At 44.4% G+C, this 19,791-nt stretch overlaps 1 protein-coding gene across 2 annotated transcripts in view; it reads left to right on the top strand.

Annotated features, from left to right (window-relative positions):
* The first annotated feature begins 2,949 nt into the window (after positions 1–2,949).
* The window catches only part of ARHGEF7 (Rho guanine nucleotide exchange factor 7), a 184,315-nt gene continuing 167,473 nt past the window's right edge, over positions 2,950–19,791 (top strand). Inside the window, exon 1 of one of the 2 annotated variants that reach the window (XM_075590690.1) lies at positions 2,950–3,369. In XM_075590690.1, coding sequence (XP_075446805.1) covers positions 3,205–3,369 — 165 coding nt within the window. In that variant the 5' untranslated portion in view covers positions 2,950–3,204. The remainder of the gene's footprint in view (positions 3,370–19,791) is intronic. The other variant, XM_075590691.1, reaches the window with a different exon arrangement.

Genomic DNA, 19,791 nt, shown 5'->3' with positions numbered 1-19,791 from the left:
GTCTGGGGGCCTGGTTGGCGCTAACAGTTGGGCCCAGTCAAAGGTCGAGCAACCCTTCCGTGTTCCGGCTGCTGGGGCCGGGCCCTCACTCTGTGGGCAAACCCTCCCACCCTTGTTGGCGCCCCACGCTGAAAGTTGGGCCCAACTTTTGCATCCGCGTGACCATCTCAGCGATGTGGGACCACAGGCCTCTCACTGCGCCCCAAGGTAAAATGCTGGAATAGAGTGTGCAGATTGGGGGGAGAATTGAGTGTGGGGGTGGGGGCAAGCAGAGATTTAAGTATTTTGGGAGGGTCAAGGAGGAGAATTGAGTGTGTAGGCTGTTTGAGTGAGAGAGGCGGGGTGAAGAATTGAGTGTGGGTGGGGGGATTTAGAGGTTGGTGAGAGTGAGAGAGGAGAGGGAGGAGACAGAGAGGAGGGAGAGGGAGTAAATAAATATGCAGGGACTTATTATTGTGAAATGCATTTAATAATAATAACACCTTATTTCATATAGCACTCTTCTCCCAATGGGACTCAAAGCACTTCACATTTACAGCATAGTGTGCAGTACGCAGCACATAGCAATCCCCCAAATATTCCCCCCCCTCCCCAATTCTGATTGAAGTAAATTTGTCATGTTAATGCTTATACATACACCTTTTAGGGTGTGTACAGTACAGTATATATATATATGTGTTTGTGGGGGTATATACATATTTATGCATGTTTTGCAGCCCTCAAAATATGTTAGTCAAAAAACAAAAAACAAACAAAGAAAAAGGCTCCTGTTCTTTGCAGAACCCTGTCCTAGGGATTCCCGGAGCCCCTGTCAGGAATAACTGCTACAGAGCATAGGCTTCCTTTTCTGTACAGCATTATAATTATGATTCTAACATGCATGGGGAATGTAATTGGTGATGCATATAAGTGATTTTTAGATGTGACTTTTACAAAAGAAGTATTTAAGAAGCACTACACATGGCTATATACTGTAATGATGGTACGCCCATCCCTGGGGCTCGTCTTCGGTCTGACATACAGAAGCCGTAAGTATTCACGCCACTCTTCCTTCTTCCTATAAGATGTTCTGTAATAAGCCTTTGTTCTAAAAGCTTTCATTTATTTAGGAAATTGTCTTTAGAAGATCACAGGTGTACTCATGTTACATTGAAATGGCTGAGTTTTTGGATTTTGAAGAAAAATATATAAAATTATGTTTGAAATCTCCTTACAGAAGCAGGAAATATGGCCTATGACAAGACAACGGAGTATGACTTTTGCGGTGATATGTATGACCAACAGGCATAGTCATAAGCATTTCCTTTAACGCCTTGACAGATCAATAACAATTGTTAATACTGTATTATGGCTTACTGAATTTGTATTTGGGCTAAGCTGGCATAAATTTTATTGGCAGTTTGATTAATATCGGAAACTATTTCAGCTTCGTCTTTTGTAAAACCAGAGACATGGTGCAATATTATATTTGCTCTACATTTGTAATTTAGGTCCCTCGCAATCTGTCGCCATTCCATTACCATGGCAATAGGAAGCTCAGGAGACTACAGCGTTGTAACATATGTGGCCTTATTCACCAAGGGCTCATTTATGATCCTTTAGTTCATCTTAAATTCTGTAACCTCTGGTCCCATCAGGAGTTTGGTTACGATCGAGCAATCACTATCTTATGCTGTTCATGTCTTATATTGGCATTTGAGCCACTGTGCTTCTGCCTCGCCTGTGTGCTACATAAATTAACTACAGTTATACCTTTCTCAGACCAGTCTCTTTCTCAGCTTCTTGGGATAAAGGCCTAAAATGTATTAAAATCACCAAAATGATTTTTCCATGTTAAAAAGGGGGCCATGATTCTTTAGAAAGGTTTTCATCATAGGACCCCAATCAGTACTTTAATTTGTAACTATTTTAGTGCAACCCCAGCACTGCCTTATGTCCATATCAGTCCCATGTACAGAAAAATGCAATTTGGTAGGTCATGCAACACATAAGTTGTCACCACAGACGATATTCACTAAGGGGGCCAGCTGGAGCTGGAGGAACTGACAGGCACATACATTCATGGCCCCCTCCATCCTCCAGGGCAGAAGGTACAGTAAGCACACTCTTCTCCCCCTCCCTCTGTTGTGCCCCTCCAGGTCATACCCTGTCCCTCCCAGGGCACATAGCTACCCCCCAACCCCCAGACACATAACTATACTCCCTCCCCACCCCAGTACAATGAGCATGTGCAATAATATATATATATATATATATATATATATAATCAAAAAAATAAATAGATGATACCGTTCTGTGGCTAACGAAATGCTTTTATTTGTGCGAGCTTTCGAGATACACTGATCTCTTCTTCCGGCGATGTTACAATGAATGAAGCAAAAGCATTGTAACATCGCCGGAAGAAGAGATCAGTGTATCTCGAAAGCTCGCACAAATAAAAGCATTTCGTTAGCCACAGAACGGTATCATCTATTTATTTTTTTGATTATTGAAGCTCGGCTAACACGGTACTGATACCTCTATATATATATATATATATATATATATATATATATATATATATATACTGTATATATACACACACACACGGGGGTGGGGGGGGGGGAATTAGGGATGTAGGGGGGGGGGGTGAATCACTGTGTGTGTGTGTGTGTGTGTGTGTGGTGAGAGCACATTATATGTGACGTATGTCTTCGCCTGTATTTATGTTACTGCTCTCTGTTGTCACTGCTAGGAGATCTGGGAGGATCCCTCCAGCCCCTGGGAATGTCAGGTCCGTGCAGTGGCAGTGATCTCCGGCCAGGACACGGCATCCTCTGACGGCTGAGGCGGCACTGCAGGTTGCGTGTGCAATCAAAAGCCACTTGACAGCCTGCCAGAGAGAGCCCAGCCAGCACAGAGACAGAGAGAGGGGGGAGAGACAGGAGGAGGAGGGGGAGGAGGACGGGGGAGCGGACCTGCTGCATTTCCTACAGCAACCAGGCGTCATCAATCTGCATCTGCCCGGGAAAGGAGGGATCAGCAGAAGCAGCAGCCGCCTGGGCTCCTATGTGAAGCCACAGGGAGAGCAAAACAACAACCAGATCCACCGACAAAGGGGGGACGGGGACAGATTTTTTTTTGTTGGGTAGGGGGGGGATCTTGCATTGCCTGCCCCTGGCCCCCCTCGCTCTTGCTGTCCCTGGCTGTGTGTATTGCTGAGCCATGAATTCAGCAGAGCAGACCGTGACATGGCTCATAACCCTCGGGGTGCTGGAGTCGCCCAAGAAAACCATCTCGAACCCGGAGGGCTTCTTGCAGGCGTCCCTGAAGGACGGGGTGGTGCTGTGCCGGCTGCTGGAGAGGCTGCTGCCCGGATCCATAGACAAGGTAAAGAGGTGGCTAGGTCTGCCTTACCTTACCCGCTGCTCTAACCCTCCCAGCGCTGGGAGAGGATGCAAGGCCCCTCCTGCACTGCAGGGGTTAATTATCCCCCCTCCCTATGTAGGGCTGTGTGACCGACAGCTGGAGGAGGAGGAGCTGCCATGATCATACACATGACACAAGACACATATAACACATGTCGCTGGGGGCCCTGCTGGTCTGAGTCACTAAGGAGAGAAGGAACAGGCTACAGACTTGTGTGTTTATGCAGCTATACAGACTAATGTATAATCCAGAACAGAATATAGAAACACACACATTATATATACGGTGTGTGTGTGTATGTATAATATATATACACACAATTTCAAATAGATTTTTACTAAGATGTGTCATGTTGTTATTGTTTCTCATTACCAAGCACACTGCGCTGCAATATATGTTGGGGCTACATATTAACAACATTATTTTAAATTCTAATGATGAATTATATATATTATGTGCATACAAACCTTTGCACATGTAGGAGAGGATAATAGTGGTCCATGCTATAAACCATGTATCCTCAGTGACTACTGTTACATCACAAGTGGCAGAACCAAAATGAGGCCATGCTTGGTTTTATGGTTCATTGACACATTCCATTTATGGAACACGAGATAAGTTAGACTTCTCTTTGGTTTATTTTGGAATTTATTTTCAATGTAAATCATATTACTGTCAGGGGACACAGCAAAGCATTGCACAATGATGTGTTGCATGCACCAGCAAAGGGACTCAGACAGTTGCTCTCAGCTCTTTGTCAGTGTGGGCTCTTCAGAGGCCAAGAGGCCAGTGTCTTTCTCAAGCTGCTATTGGCTGAGATATAAACCTTCAGCCAATTAGAAATGAGGAGGGTGTGGGAGAGTCACTTCTCTGTCACTTGGTTGCTCATAATACCCCGAGCATAGAAGTGAGTCTGTAGTGGGAAGAAACGTAATTTCTTTAGATTACATAGAAAGTTATTATTTAGATAGGAATTTGTTTTAGAGTGCGATATTGACTTGTCAATATCTAAAGCAACATTGTTTTGCTTCAATCAGTATTGCCTCTCTGTGGTCAAAAAGGTGGAACTAAGAAAAGTCCTGTCATGTTTTTCTACGTTTTAAGAAAAGACAATTATAAATATATAATAATAATAATTAAAAATAACAGGCAATGAGGATCATGCTTTTCCATTTGGCCAAATATGATAATTCTTGATCTTTTCCATACCCAACTAATTATTAGAATACGTATTTCCATTTGTAAATATGAATTTGATATTCAAATCTGAAACATGGCAAGTTTCAACTTTTATTAACCTTTGGTTCTTAACAATGGAGCCTTCTGTTGTCACAATTGCAGTGAGCAGGCAAACTCAACTCCATGGATGTTCTTAGTTAAAAGAAAGGGAAGGAACCTGGTTGTCCTTAAAATAAATAAAATATGTAGAGAAGTACAGTAGCTTGCATTCGTTTCCCTTCATTTTTAGTGATAAAAGAAAGGATAGCGTGGCGCGCCCAGTTATAGTATAAATAAGAGGAAAAATATCTTGTTCAAAAAAAAAGTGATTATATCAAAAATTAATAAATGTGTGATACATGTATAAAAAGAAAACAAAGAAAACTGTCCTGTAGAAATATAATGTACCAAGTAAATGCAACCGTGTAGAAGAAGAAAAGGTTAGAAGTCCAGTTCTTTTGGGAATGGATGAAAAACCTGGTTGATCCTGCAGCCAGAGTTCCAAGGGTTTCCAAAGCCTTATTTAGCAAATCCGAAGGAAGAATGGCTCCAAGCGCATGGATCGTAGTTTCCCTCCGCTAGTGGTCGGTTCAGGTTGACGGGAACTCTGGAACAGAAGCCCCGAAGAAGCAAACCCAGGTGCTGTCTGTCACATGATGGACACCGAGTCTGGAGAGGCACTGCTCACTCTTAAGCAGCTCGTATTCAGTTCAGACAAAGTCGGCCTCCTACACTAAGGAAGGGGCCTCGTGGCGGGTGCAAGCCCCCACATTACCCCACTGCGGAACTTTCCACATTGCCTCCCTTTTCTGCATTCCTCCCTGCCGGCAGCTACGGAGTTAAGCGCGGGGGAGGAGCTAGTGATGTAATATGGAAGGGAGGTTATAGGAATGGAATGCGCTAGGAGACGGGCCTCTTTCCACGCCAGAGAGTGAAGTCATGAAGGGTCTGTCATTATTTGAGGGGGGGGGGGGGGCAGGTGGGCTCCTAATGTGCGTGCACATGCACGTGCAGGAGCTAGTGTACTGGCCCAAAGTCCAAACGCATTTTGGCCAAGGTGTTGGCGTCATCAGTAACATGATGAAGCCAACTTCTTGGCGAAACGCTCCAGACTCTCATTGCCCATCATGTGACAGACAGCGCCTGGGTTTGCTTCTTCGGGACTTCTGTTTCAGAGTCTCCGTCAACCTGAACCGACCACTAGCAGAGGGAAACTAAACTACGATCCATGCGCTTGGAGCCATTCTTCCTTCCCTTCATTTTAGACATTATCTTGCAAATACAGTGTTTGACATAATTATCACCTTGTTATTCACATGTGGAAAAACATGGCCCCCAACCAGGTTTTTAAATCTTAAAACGATGTACGCACATGTTTATTTATAGAGCACCATCAATATATGCAGTGCTTACAGAACTGCAATGCAGCCTGGGAGATTTGTGAGAATGAATTAGTGTTGGAAATTAAAGAGAGCTCAGTTGAAGCAGGAAATGAAAACTTTGTAGTGGAGGAAGTCAGTGGGAGATCAAAATGTCTTTCAGAGGGACGAGGGCAGGAGCATAGGAAGTGTGCTCGTGTTAAGCTAAAGAGTTAATCAAGAAGTTAAACAACAGGAATTAAAGTCCCTGCCCTGCAGAGCTTACAATCTAAATTGAATAATCGGATACTTACAGAATACAATAGGTGCAGTATTTAATATATTTGAGGGGTCACATAAGTGCACCAGGAGTGTGAAGAGTAGCGTCCGGCCAAAATTAACCAAGAGCATTACTGAGGAGGTGAGATTTCATGTGTGACTTGAAGAAGAGATGTGGATTGGTTTTATGAATGCTGGGATGGGGAGGGCGTTCCACAGGTATGGAGACAGGTGAAAATTATTTGAGATGTGAGAGTACTGTAGGGAGAATGGAGCACAGAGGAGACATCCTTCCACAGGAAGGTAAAGACTGGGGTGTAAGAAGGGGTAGAAGCACGTAGAACTTTTGAAGTAAAGACGTAGATTTGTTTAGTTAAAGCAGAGTTTGATTGAGAGCCATTGAAGGGATTTCAGCAGGAGAGGGGCAGAAACAGACCTACAAGAGAGCAAGATACTTCTCACAGCAGCATTTTGGATAGATTGTATGGAGTATGGAGTTGGGAAACAGGAAGGCCAGAGACGACAAGGTGCAGGAGTTGAGATAAAAGATAATAAGAGCACGCATAAGTGATTTAGCTGTGGTGCGACTGAGGAAAGGTAAAAATTTGATAATGTTGTGGAGCAAAGATTTTCAAGATTTAGCAACAGCAGGAATGTGACAGGACAGAGTCAAATATTACACCAAGTCAGTGTGCTTGGGAGATTGGATGAATGACATAGTCATTGACTGACAGAAAAAGGAGCAATTGGGTCTATTTGTGGTGGGATTATAATGAGCTCCATTTTAAGTTTCTGGTGATGGAGGGGCATTCAGCTTGAAGTAGCAAGTAGAGAGACGATCAGTGACTTGAAACTGGATGTCAGGACCGAACATGGGGGGCGAAAGATAAAAATGTGTGTTGTATGCATAGAGCCAATACCAAAGGAGCTAATGAGATCACAAAGTGAGTGTATACAGTATGTAGAGAAAATAAGTCGTCCCGGCCCGGTTTCACCACTAGGCAAAATAGGCGGCTGCATAGGGAAGCAACGTTTTGGATAAATCACATTTTGCCACATAGTGCAGTGTTTCCTAACTGGAGTGGGTATTTCCTCCCGAGCAGGGCAGTTGATAAAGGGCTGGACAGTTACCTCCATCCTGATTGGCTGCATTACCCAGCAGCAGCCAATTAGGAGGAGGTTTCAGGAGCCTGGGGGGTGTGGCCAAGCAGAGGAGGAACAGCATGGACCAGAGACAGGTGAAGCTGTGTCTCCTTCTGTCCTATGGGGGTGAGAGAGAATGACCGGGATGGGGTAAGAGAGAGTATGACCGGGACGGGGGTGAGAGTGAGTATAACCGGGACGTGGGTGAGAGTGACCGGGAGGGGGTAAGAGAGAGTATGACCGGGACGTGGGTGAGAGAGAGTTATGACAGGGAGGGAAGAGACAGACTGACAGGGGGGGAGACGGGAGACGGGAGAGAATGATGGGGGAGGTGGGAGAAGAGAGAGAATTACAGGGAGGGAATAGAGAATGACAGGGAGGGGGAATAGAGAATGACAGGGAGGGGGAATAGAGAATGACAGGGAGGGGGAATAGAGAATGAGAGGGTGGAGGGATGAGGGGAGGGTGAGTGAGAGCAAAAAAAAGCGGGCGGGAGTGTGTATGAGGGAGAGAAGGGGGAGTGAGTATGAATGTTTGAAAACATCTATTAGATATAACATTTACATTTTTCAGTTAGATACAAAAATAAATTCCGAAAGTTAATTGTGGGAGAGGGGAGAGGTTGTGTGTGCAAGGCGGAAGGTTCACCCAGGGTGACAGGGAGGGGCAGAGGTTTAGATTGGTCCTTGCCCACTCAGGCTCTGCCCTGGGTATGCCTATGCTGGTGCCGGTGTTGTGGTGCAGCGCTCACTGAGACCACCACTGAGACCACCTGCTTTACTAATGAGTGTCAGCGAGTGTGTGCCACAGTGTGTCAGATACACACGAACATATAGAAAGTACTTTGTTGTAGGTCTTGCATGCCTTCATCACAATAACACTTCTTGACTCCATTTTGGAAAAGGTGCTGGGTGCGGTTGACCAGCAGCTGCTGTGGGCTGCTCTCGTACTCGTAGAATTGTGAGAATAACGCACTCCAGACTTGTTCATAAAAAAAATAAAGTTGTTTTATTCAAGTCAACGTTCCGGTGCAATAACCACACCTTCGTCAGGACAAAACAAACAGTAATACATGTTATGCTTTATATAGAGACCAACTAACTTCCCAAAGAACTGGCAAAGAGCAAGCTCCTCCCCCATCCGAGATCAGAGGTCATGACAACAGAAATATATATATATATATATATATATATATATATATAGTCCACACGAAACCAGTCAGCACACTGAAATAAAGCAAGGGGCAGATGCTAGTCCCATAGAGCTGCACACAACATGAGAACCAATCCAAAGACCAGTAAAGAGACAGCAAACTGCACGGGGTTAATCCAAAAATAGTTGTATTCAAAACATAGATACACGTAAGCCGACGTTTCGGTCCCACATGGAAGGTCTCCATGTGGGACCGAAACGTCGGCTTACGTGTATCTATGTTTTGAATACAACTATTTTTGGATTAACCCCGTGCAGTTTGTTGTCTCTTTACTGGTCTTTGGATTGGTTCTCATGATATATAGATATATATATCTATATATCTATATATCTATATGATAGATAGATATCTATAGATATATATGTATCTATATATATATTGTGACGTCTCAGTCACAGCGTCGGATCTTTTGTCCAGATCAAAGGCAGGAAACACTGTACTTTCTAAGCAGGGGTTTATTTACAGGGTACAAAGCAGGTACAGGGTTAACTCATAACACAAAACAGAAACAAAAGACCTAACTCCTTCCAGGAGTACTGACTAATACTGCTTAGTCCCTAACTAATCGTGGGAGAACTAAACTCTTTCCCCACTTTACCCAGTGTACCTGCAGCAGGTCCCCTTTCAGTCTCTCACAGGGCTGTCTGTGTGTGCCTTCCCAGATCAGTATAGCAGCAGCGTCTTTCACTCTCTCTGTATAACTCTCAACAGTGTGTGTCTGGCAGCATGGGGGGGGGGGGGAGGGGGGAATCTCTATCACTTCCTGACTATACAGGCTAGGCTAATTAGCTCATTAACGCACAGCTGAACAGACCTTTCCAGAATGATTAACTCTGAGAGCTGTAAAGTCTCACAACTGCCCCATTTTAGCCCTTAGAAGGCAGTGACGGCATCACATATCCCTCCCCCCAGCGAAACACTGTCCTGTGAGCGGCCGTGCACTATCCCGTGCACCAACCTCTTTGTCAGACATGTCTGACATCCACCTCTTCTTAAAGGTTTTCTTCATTAGACCTCCTGCTGAGCAGTAATAGAGTACTGCACCGACACACTTTATTCGAGCAAATACCCAGTATGTACCTGGCAGATACCTGGAATGCGCCGCTCCTCACCTCTGACAAGCCCCGTTGTGTTTGCCTTCCCAGCCTGGGTTCATGCCTGGCTGACGGGCGGCTGATCTGTTAAATGATAATGATTAGGATTTAATAGGCTGCAATGCTTCGCGTGTCTACCAGATGGCATAAATTCATGAATTGTAATGCAGTATATATATATATACTGTGCAGTATTGCAGCCAGGGGGAATAAAATGCTTCAATCCCTGCCTGGAAAATACCTCAATGCACTCGGGCAGAAAACAGTCACAAACCTCAATACACCCGGGTATACCCGAATTCGTGGGACTAGCCGAGCTCGAATAAAGTGTGTCGCCAGTGTACAGCGTAGTGTCCCACTCAGTCTTCAGAGCTTCGAGCTCTTCGCCTAGGTCACGCTGTTGTTTCTCTGCCTTCTTGCGGCCAGCACACTCAAACTCCAGGTCCTTCCTCAGGTCTTGAAGCTGTCCTTCTATGCTTCTTTTCTGGCTCAAGGCAGCTGCCAATTCAATTCCTCTCAGGGCCTTCATCTCTTCCCGGTGCTTGCTCTGGGTTTGTGTCAGCGCATCCTTCAGATTTTGGATCTCTGTAGTTTTTGTCTCTAGGATTGCTGCTGCTTCTGTTTTCCATGCCTCTTTCTCCTGGGAGTACTGATTTTTGGTGATGGAGCCGGCTCTCTGCTTCTCCAGCTTTCTCCAGCTTGAGGTTGTCCTCCTTTATAGCTGTGTGTTGCTGGGACGTGTGTTCAGTTATCCGCTTTAGCTCTAGAAGCCTTTTATCCAACTTCAGTTTTTCAGATTCCAAGGTTTGGACATTTTTAGTTTATTCGTATTCCACTTCCAGTGATGCTCTGGTAAGGCTCAGGGTGGCCTTCAGCTCATCATGCTGCTCGGCGGGGACCCACTGGGTACTCAGTCGCTCCTGTAGCACTTGCTTCTTTACTTTACCCAGCTCTGTTTTTAACGTGCAGACCTCTCGCTGAGAAACTTCTTGCTTGCCGATGAGGCGTTGAACGTCTTGTTCTCACTTGGATTTCTGCTTATGGCGGTATCGGTAACCTTTGTCATACCAAGGCTAGTAGTCACTCCTAGAATGTCCTTAGAGGGCAGTGACGGCATCACAATATATATATATATATATATATATATATATATATATATACAAACCCCCATCTAAACTATGAAGAAAGGACAAGTACATAGAAAATACAGAAATAAAAACAAATATAATCTGTAAGATATATCTAATGTATTCATATTTAAGAGCGTCTCAGCATCTATCAAGGCAACCCAATTCTATCACACGTTTAAATACAATATATTATCACATATACACAGCTCTCTAGCGATCCTCAGCCACTAGTACTAACATGGGGGTTTGTATATTCATTATTCTTTTCATATGGTTCACACATTTCTGTTGTCATGACATCACTCATGACCTCTGATCTCGGATGGGGGAGGAGCTTCCTCTTTGGCGGTTCTTTGGGCAGTTAGTTGGTCTCTAAATAAAGCATAACATGTATTACTGTTTGTTTTGTCCTGACGAAAGTGTGGTTATAGCACCAGAACATTGACTTGAATGAAACGACGTTTTCTTTTTTATAAACAAGTTTGGAGTGTGTTATTCTCACAATTCTACGAGATACACACTGACGCACCCACTGACATACGGAACCGCCGTGGGAGAGCCGGAATAGCCACATTCGCTCCCACTCCTCCTTGCTGTCTCAAGACCGCGTGGTGCCACTCTTGTGCTGCAGTCCCTCCGGCACTAAAAGGATTAAACTCCAGTTATAACTACACCGATAAAAATTGGATTTTAAGATTGCACTTCACAAGTCGTTCCTAGTACATGTTTACATTTTTACTGCAGTACCTGCTAGAAAAACAGACAGGGAGGGGACAGACTTAATTAGCAGAGCACAAGAATTAGCAGAGTAGTGTGATATTCATGCAACAGTGTTCCCCCCCCCAATCGCAGATAGGGGCCATTACAGGGTGTATGTGGTGCATACCTGCTGGTAACAAGAGGGCTGAGTCATCTTTGATGACTTTGGGACACAGGATCAAGCTTCTGGGGTCTATACCCCAGATAATACTTAGCAGTGCAGCGCCTCCATCTGCTGTAGGCTCCAGGGATGTATGGAGATGATCTCCCACGGTAGAACTTGTACTCTCCCCCCAGTTAGATCACACACGAAGGTATATTGCAAACAGGAACGGTTTATTACTACACACTTGGCAGTAACACAGCTACGCAGCAGTCGTCTGCCGGATACAGTCTCCTTAGATCAGCTCTCACTGAAGATGGTCCCTGGACCGTCACGACAAGCCAAGGGCACCCGCAGCCATCCTAACTCTTCCCCGCCTCCCTATCGGAGGCAGAGGTATAATCACACACTCCTCCCCGGAGAAAAGAGCACATGGGAAGGCCCCAATCTTAGGCTCCCAGACGTGCGACCTGCCTTCCTCAGAGGGAAGGACAACAACCACTTTAGGGCGGTCCTGCCCTTAAGTACAGCCATAGGGCGGGCACCCCATTGTCAAAGCTACAACAGGATGTACACCCCCTGCTGTCACTCAAGTGCAGCACCAAGATGAAGGGGAAAACCCCATGATAACTACTGGCAAGTAGTTTATCTGCTTATACCAGGACTTAAAGCCAGGAAAAGGGCAGATTAGTAGTCAGGGGTGACCCTGCTACACTCATAAGTTGATTTACTGGAGATATGTCTTTGACAAGTTGCAGCAAATTGAGAAGCAGACAGTTATATCAACTGGGAAGCAGATTAAGTTGATTTACATGTACAGCAGGGCCCTGCTCATACGGTGGGTTCCGTTCCAGGCCGCCACCGTAAAGCGGAAATCGCCTTAAAGCTGGGCCTTACTGTACTGTATTGTACCTTTGAAAACAGAGATGCACAGCTGTAAACCGACTGTTTCGCTGACAAATGGCATCTGACAAGGAGTTGCGCACGCACTAAAACTGTTGTTTAGGGACAGCCAGATACTTTGCTGCTGTGCACGTCATGCCGGAAAAACGGAACAAGCGCCGAACCTAATGAACATCGGTATAGATTGGGAAACGCAGTATGAGCGGAATGCTGTAAAGTGCGGCCCTACTGTAGGAAGGATCAGAGAGAAGATGTATTTTAGTCCACATAGCAGCAAATTGAGTCTCTCCATACCAACTGATTATATCGGCCCAGTAGGGACATGGGGCTCACGGTCTTCTCATTAAGAGATTTCAATCAGCAAAGAAATAACCAACGTTTCGACTGCCACGCAGGTCTTCGCCAAGGTGAGGGCCACATTTACTAAGCTGTCTTCTGCCAGTGAAGGGAATGGGCTGTGATGTTTCTTTCACAAGGAAGGAGCGTATTTATGCAGATGTCGGATAATCCGTTACTGCAGTTTCTCAGATTTCTGTAGGTGAAATGAGGTCATATCTTTAACCAGAATAACATGTCATTTCCTTGAACAATGGAAAATGCGAGGGCTAACACGAGCAGATCTTTGAGGCTGCACATCCTTCAACTTTACGTACATTAAAGAGGAATTTCTATGGTTAAAAAAAAAAAAATGATTAAATAAAGGTTTGGCAAACTTGTCAAATGAGAGAGAACACTTGAACATGAATTGCGATAATGATTTTGAAATATCACAATCATTGTTCAACTGTTTCTTATTACTGCCCGGTGCAATTTGTATTTTGTTTTGCTGGTGTATCAATCAGGAAGCAAGTGACCTGTGCTTTGAACATTACCAGACACGCACACAAACGGAATATTTGTGTTCTGAAAAGTAAATTAAATCTCCGGTACCTTAGCATCAGAATATTGCCATTACAGATCTAGCAGTGAGCACTGTGTATGTAGTGTCTGCTCTGTTCATTTGCCAATTCCTTGGCATTGCATCTGCTTTGCAATCTAACTATATCCAGAACTTGTCTTCAGAATAGAGCCAATCCATACCTCACCGCTAGCTATGATTGGTGTTCCCTTTTTAAAAACGATTGAAACTTACTGTAGTAATGGGGTTTAGGTGGTCTTAAAAAAAGAACGATATTGTGCAGTTGCATTTGCCCAGTGTTTAATAAATAAAGCTTTTCGTTAGCTAAGGTAATATTTAAGCTGTACAGGCGGTTATATATAGTCTTGTCAGAATCCCATCACTTTACGTATTAGCCTTTTCTACACAAGAATGGAGGTGATTACCATATCCAAAGTTAGATTTTGTTATCCCTATGCCATTCATGGTCCAAGAGTTGTCTGATTTTTTTTTTCTCTGAGTACTGAATGCATTCAACCAAATCTAATACTATGTGCCTCAGCTGATTTCCCCCCCCTTTTTAAACAGCTACCATTAGAAAACATTAAAAAATGTGACACCAATGTTTAGTTTGTTTTCCAATTGAATGTAAAAAATAACCAACCAAAGTGAATGAAGGGCATATATTAAAATCCAATATAATGTATAACACAGTCATTTAATACAAAAATAAATCTTCAAGTGACATCCGTTTCACTTTATTGTGTCTAAATGTAACACAACTTACTTTATTCTATGTAAGCAGGCCCTCTGACAGAAATCCCACCAACAAGAAAATAAATACTTGCCCTGGACTCCCGTTGTTCCAATATGGGTTTCAATACAGTTTACTGTGGTGCGTAGCATCTGCGCGTCGGGATTCCCCAACCGGCACCATGTTACAGCGATAAGGAAGAAGGAGGAATAGCCGCATGCTTCGTGTTCGCCAGATCCTCAGATCATGTATGTGCATTCAAATGAGAGACCAGTGATAGCACAACATTTCGTGGCACCACGTTAAACCTTCAGGTGCATGTGCAGCGGCGGATGGGTAAACTTTGTGCCCCCTAACGTTGTGCCTTCACTGGTCTCATTTGAATACAAATAAATGATTTGAGGATCTTGTGTACACGAATAGTGCCGCCATGCCCAAGAAAAAATGGTTCTGCGTGTGATCACTCATTAGTGGCCTTTATGAAGATTGCCAAATGGCATTTGATTTCATGCTATCCACTCAGCCCTCTGCTCCAATGGCATCTGGAGACCTTTGGAAGCACTTGACATGCAAAGTGATTGCTGCCTCTGGTGTTACGACAGATGGAAGAGTGCTCATGTGATACTGGAGCCAAAAAGTCTTTAGCCATTTGGCACTTAAAGAGTTAAATATGATATCCTTAATGCCTTATTGACCGAAAACTAGGATGTAAAGAAGTTGATCAAAATACATCCCTTTTTTGCTGTAACTCAATCCAAGACCAGAGGCCTCCTTAGTCTGCACCCTCGGTTTTGTCTGATCAAAGTTACGCAGTCATTGCTTTTAAACGTTCTCTGATAATCACCTACACCATTCAGTAAAATACCTTATTGTTGTAATTGTGTGTGTTTCTCTTACCTGCTGCTGGGTGTGATGTAAAATATAAAAGAATGACAACAAAATCAATAACAAATAACAAAACCAATAACAAATAACAAAATCAATGATTCTGTGGTTTACCACAATGACTGGCATTTACTTTAAATTGATTTCTGGTTTCTTTAAACGTCATTCAATGCCTGACAGGTAACACATTACATGACAATCATCAGTAATCAAACATACATATGAAGTATGGTCATTGTGGAGATTCATTTGGTCTGTGCAGTTCTGCCTGACAGTGCTGCAAACACTGGCAATTTAGTACAAAAATACACTCATGCTCTCCTTAGATATTGTCATTTTTTTCCTTCCGCAACATGATTAGTGTTCCTCCTTCTCTATATCACTGTATAGTATAAACGAATGAATACTTCCATCCTTCCCGACTTGACTATTATAATCATCTGCTCACTAGTCTTTCCTCCTACCAAGCTTCCCAGCTACAATCTATTCAAGCTGCTGCTTCTAGTATCATCACATACGATTTTGCTTCACTTCTCCTTAAATCACACTGCAGGGTTGCTGTTAACATTATTTAACCACCGTTCCTAAAATGATTGCTCCAGCTCACCTTTTGGTTCCCTCACCAAATAAAACTACAATAATAATATCCTCTCTATGTTCCTCTTGCCTTTATTGCACTCTCTCAGGTTTAATGTTTTTCCACTTCCATCTTCCTATCTTTAGATCGCTTTTCCTACCAATGTTCTCCAATTTCCTTCTTTCTCCTGAAAACCTACTTTTTGAAGAAAGCATTGCACTCTTCTGCCACTCCTAAGGCCTTGACCCCACTGCCTACTACAGCGTCCGCTGCACGGACGAGAGACCTCCCCTCAATGGCGCCGGGCCCGCTGCGAGGGGGGGGGGGGGGCGCAGCGCTGGGGCGAGAGTTGCTCCTGCTCTCAATAGAATTGAGAGCAGGACTCGCGACGAGCGATACGGCACTCCCCCCGGTGGTTCAGCCAATGAGGGCGAACCTGCCGGGTGACGTCATGGCCGCGCCCCCGTCACTCCCCCGCCACGCCCCCCCCCGGTCTCTCTTCCTGCAGTGAGCTGCAGACCAGGGAATCGGCTGAACGTGCCACCAATCTCGCGGGCGCGCGTTGCAGCGGAGTTACCGGGGCCTTAGCCTTACATCTCAGGCATAATCTCTCGCTATACTGTACACCTGCCCCACTCTTGCGTTGTGCTCAAGGATGTCTTCTCTCTCCCCCTTTTGTATCTAAAGCCCTCTTCCGCATAAAACCTCTCACTTACTGCCCCACATTTCTGAAATGTCCTTTCCCTCAATATCCGACTGGAGCCCTCTCTCTCCACCTTTAAGAGCCTTCTTCAGACACACCTCTTTAACAATGCATATGGGTAGCTCCGTTGGCTGATACCATACATCTCATATGCACTGACATTGCCCCTTGCAGAATCACTTACCAGAATACCCTCCTACTGCCCTAAATTCTCCCCACTTAACACTTAGATTGCAAGCTCTTCAGGGCAGGGATTCCTTTACCTATGGCTACTTTTATGTCTTATTCCGATAATGCCACGTGTATTACTGCTGTGAAGTGCTATGTACATGGATGAGCTATATAAATAAAGATATACATTAATACATACTGTGCAATACAATACAATGCAAACACTTAATAGCTACACCACCACACACATCAAACATCTGCCGTCCCTGCATTGCCATGCACTAAAAAAAACACAATGCCCATACATTTGCTCTCTAGGTCACCCAAGTTATTTCTTACATTATATGCTATTCTGGGCAGCATTTCTCTTTTTCCTTTATTTCATTTTTTTTTTGGTCTGGGTTACCCATCGATATATATTACATTATGCAGTGTATTTTTATTTGCCTGACACTACTAAACATGAACCTAGATCCAACCAGGGAGGGTCCCTTGCAGTTGCAGCCAGCCTCAGGGTGAGTAGGACCTGTTTAACTTGCTCTGTTCTCTCTCTCGCCTGCTTCTCTGGTACACCATGTGATAGTGCCTATTGCCTCGTGTTGCACTGTGCTCCAGCGAAATAATAGCAAAACCAGGACACTCTAATCTTGTTGCTGATAATCTGACGCCACCTGGTCGGGCTCTTTTTTGGGAAAATTGCTTGTTCCTAAATATCGAGTCCTTTGTTAACAAAGTATGAAGTTAAACAATACATTTGAAAATATTTGCATAAGTTGTAATATAAACAAAGTATTCTTATAAGCTGCAACTGCAAAAACATTTGACATTATGGCATCTCCATATTTGTGCATGAAAAGCTGAGTAACATGGCAGTCATAAGCTTAGAGGGCTCCATGTTAAAATGGATAAGAAGCAAAAAGTGACACACCGTGTGTGCTCATTTGCATGTTATTACCCAGAATCCCTGGCTGCAGGGGAAGCATTGTAGGCTAAGAGATAATGGGCAGAGGCAGGTTTGTGGACCTGTCCGAGACATGTGAATATGCTCACAAGTGGTATTATTTGCTGCACATGACAAGCTGCAAGATTACATGGCGCTAACTGAAGCTCAAGCTCTGACACATCATCTTCATTTGTATATTTATAGGGTAAACGTGAGAATCAAAGGAGAAATATTGCGATTCTTAAAAAAACCAAAAAAAACCCCGATCATTTATCTGAAAGACAAAACACCCGCACAGCCACATAGGGTGTTTGAGATTTTCCTGCCTTGTTCTCTATCCCGTTCTTCTTACCAGCGCCCAACTCCTGTGTAGAAAACCAAAGATACAGTGGGGTGCAGCTGCAATTTCATACAACAGTGTATGAACAATGCAAACGTTACTGCAAATTGTGCTTCAAGCAGCAGTCCGTGCGGCTGGGTTGTTGTTGTTTTTTATATGCATATTTTTACCTTAGATGATACCTGGGTCCCCGTGGTACCGGAGATGTTGTATTTTTTAAGTCCCTTACAAGAATTCTTGCCCAGAGAAACAATATGGCCACTGGGGTCAGCTTTACTCTGTCGGCCAATACAGAGCTGTGACATCATTGTGAGATCTTTGTTTTTTCTCTCAAGTACTGGCAAAGGTTAAAAATGTAATATGTCATCAATTGTGGGTCCCTGGAGATATGTGGGTCAGCGCCAGGTACCTTTTCTTTACTTAAATTAGGGGTTGGGTAGGAGCTTATCATTTCTACTTGAAATCCTTTAATAATTCATGTGTGTGGCAGGTTACTGTACAATTTTTAACCTTGCAGTTCTTTCTGTGTACAACCGCAATGTTAGGGCTCCTTTCTGGGAACATCCTTCGGTCATGCAGTTCTTTGCCCCAATCGTGTATTTTAGAGTGACTCGTGAACTGGAACAAAGTCTCACTCAGTATTAGCCTCTGTGGCCTCCTAGGAGTCTCAGACTTTAGGATCAGATTTATTTCAGTTTCACCCAGAATCTCCAAATCTCACCATTATCATAAGGATTTGTATACTTTGAGTTAGACAGCACCCTGGTACACCTGAAGCAAGGCAGCTGCACAACAATGTAAACAGGGTTAGGATATCAATGCTTTCAAGAGTGAAGGCCCCAATTAAGCAGCCTGCACATACTCTACTTTTACTTAGCAGAAAGCTTTCTGCAGCTTATGTTTGCATCCCATCAACCAATACTCAATCTTATGTATGACCAACAAAGATAACAAAAGAGGACCAGTGGCGTAGCGAGACATGCGCTGGCCCCCGGGAATTTTTTTTTCAGGGCCCCATTAATATTGATTGCAATTTTTTTCCCCCTTCCCCATCCTGTCCCTGGTCCTCTCTCCTCATCCCTACCCTTCATCATCTCTCCCTCTCCTCATCATAATCTCTCCCCCCCCTCATCATCTCTCCCCCTTCTCTCTGCATCTTTCTCTCCTCTCCCTTCTCCACAGCATTTCTCTCTCCTCCACTCCCCAGCATGTCTCTCTCCTCCACTCCCCAGCATGTCTCCCTCATTCCCCCCCCAGCATCTCTCCTCTCCCCCCTGCATGTCTCTCTACTTCCCCCCAAGCACATCTTTCTCTCTCCTCCCCCACATCATGTTTCTCTCTTCTCTCCCCCCCCACCCCAGCATATCTCTCTCTCCTCTCCCCCAGCATGTCTCTCTTTCCCGCCCTCCGAGTATCTCTCCACCCCCCAGCATTACTCTCTCCCCCCCACCAACTCTCCCTTCTTACACTGCTCATATCATTCTCTCTATTCTACGCTCATGTATTTAACTTATTTCACCCTCATGTTCTTTTTCCCTCCTTTTCTCACATATCCCATTCTCTTTATTTAATCTACCATATATTTTCCCCTGTCATCCTCTCTCTAACAACCCGAGGATTCTTTTGCCAGCATCTTTTTCTCTTTTCCTTCCCCTTTCCTCCTCATGTATCTCTCTTCTCCCTCTCTCTTTTCTTCTCGCTCTCTCTTTGCCTCTCTCTCCCTGCTTCTTTGCCACTCTCTCTCTTTGCCTCTCTCTCCCTGCTTCTTTGCCACTCTCTCTCTTTGCCTCTCTCTCCCTGCTTCTTTGCCACTCTCTCTCTTTGCCTCTCTCCCTGCTTCTTTGCCACTCTCTCTCTTTGCTCTACTTGAGGCCCCGCCCACCTATGGAGGCTCTGCAGAGGAAGGAATTTCCCCTCTGTCCTTCCTGCATCT

This window comes from Ascaphus truei, chromosome 3 (assembly GCF_040206685.1).
Source record: "Ascaphus truei isolate aAscTru1 chromosome 3, aAscTru1.hap1, whole genome shotgun sequence".
Lineage (NCBI taxonomy): Eukaryota > Metazoa > Chordata > Amphibia > Anura > Ascaphidae > Ascaphus > Ascaphus truei.
The sequence above is the reverse complement of the archived record's forward strand: the minus strand, read 5'-3'. Positions and strand labels throughout refer to the sequence as shown.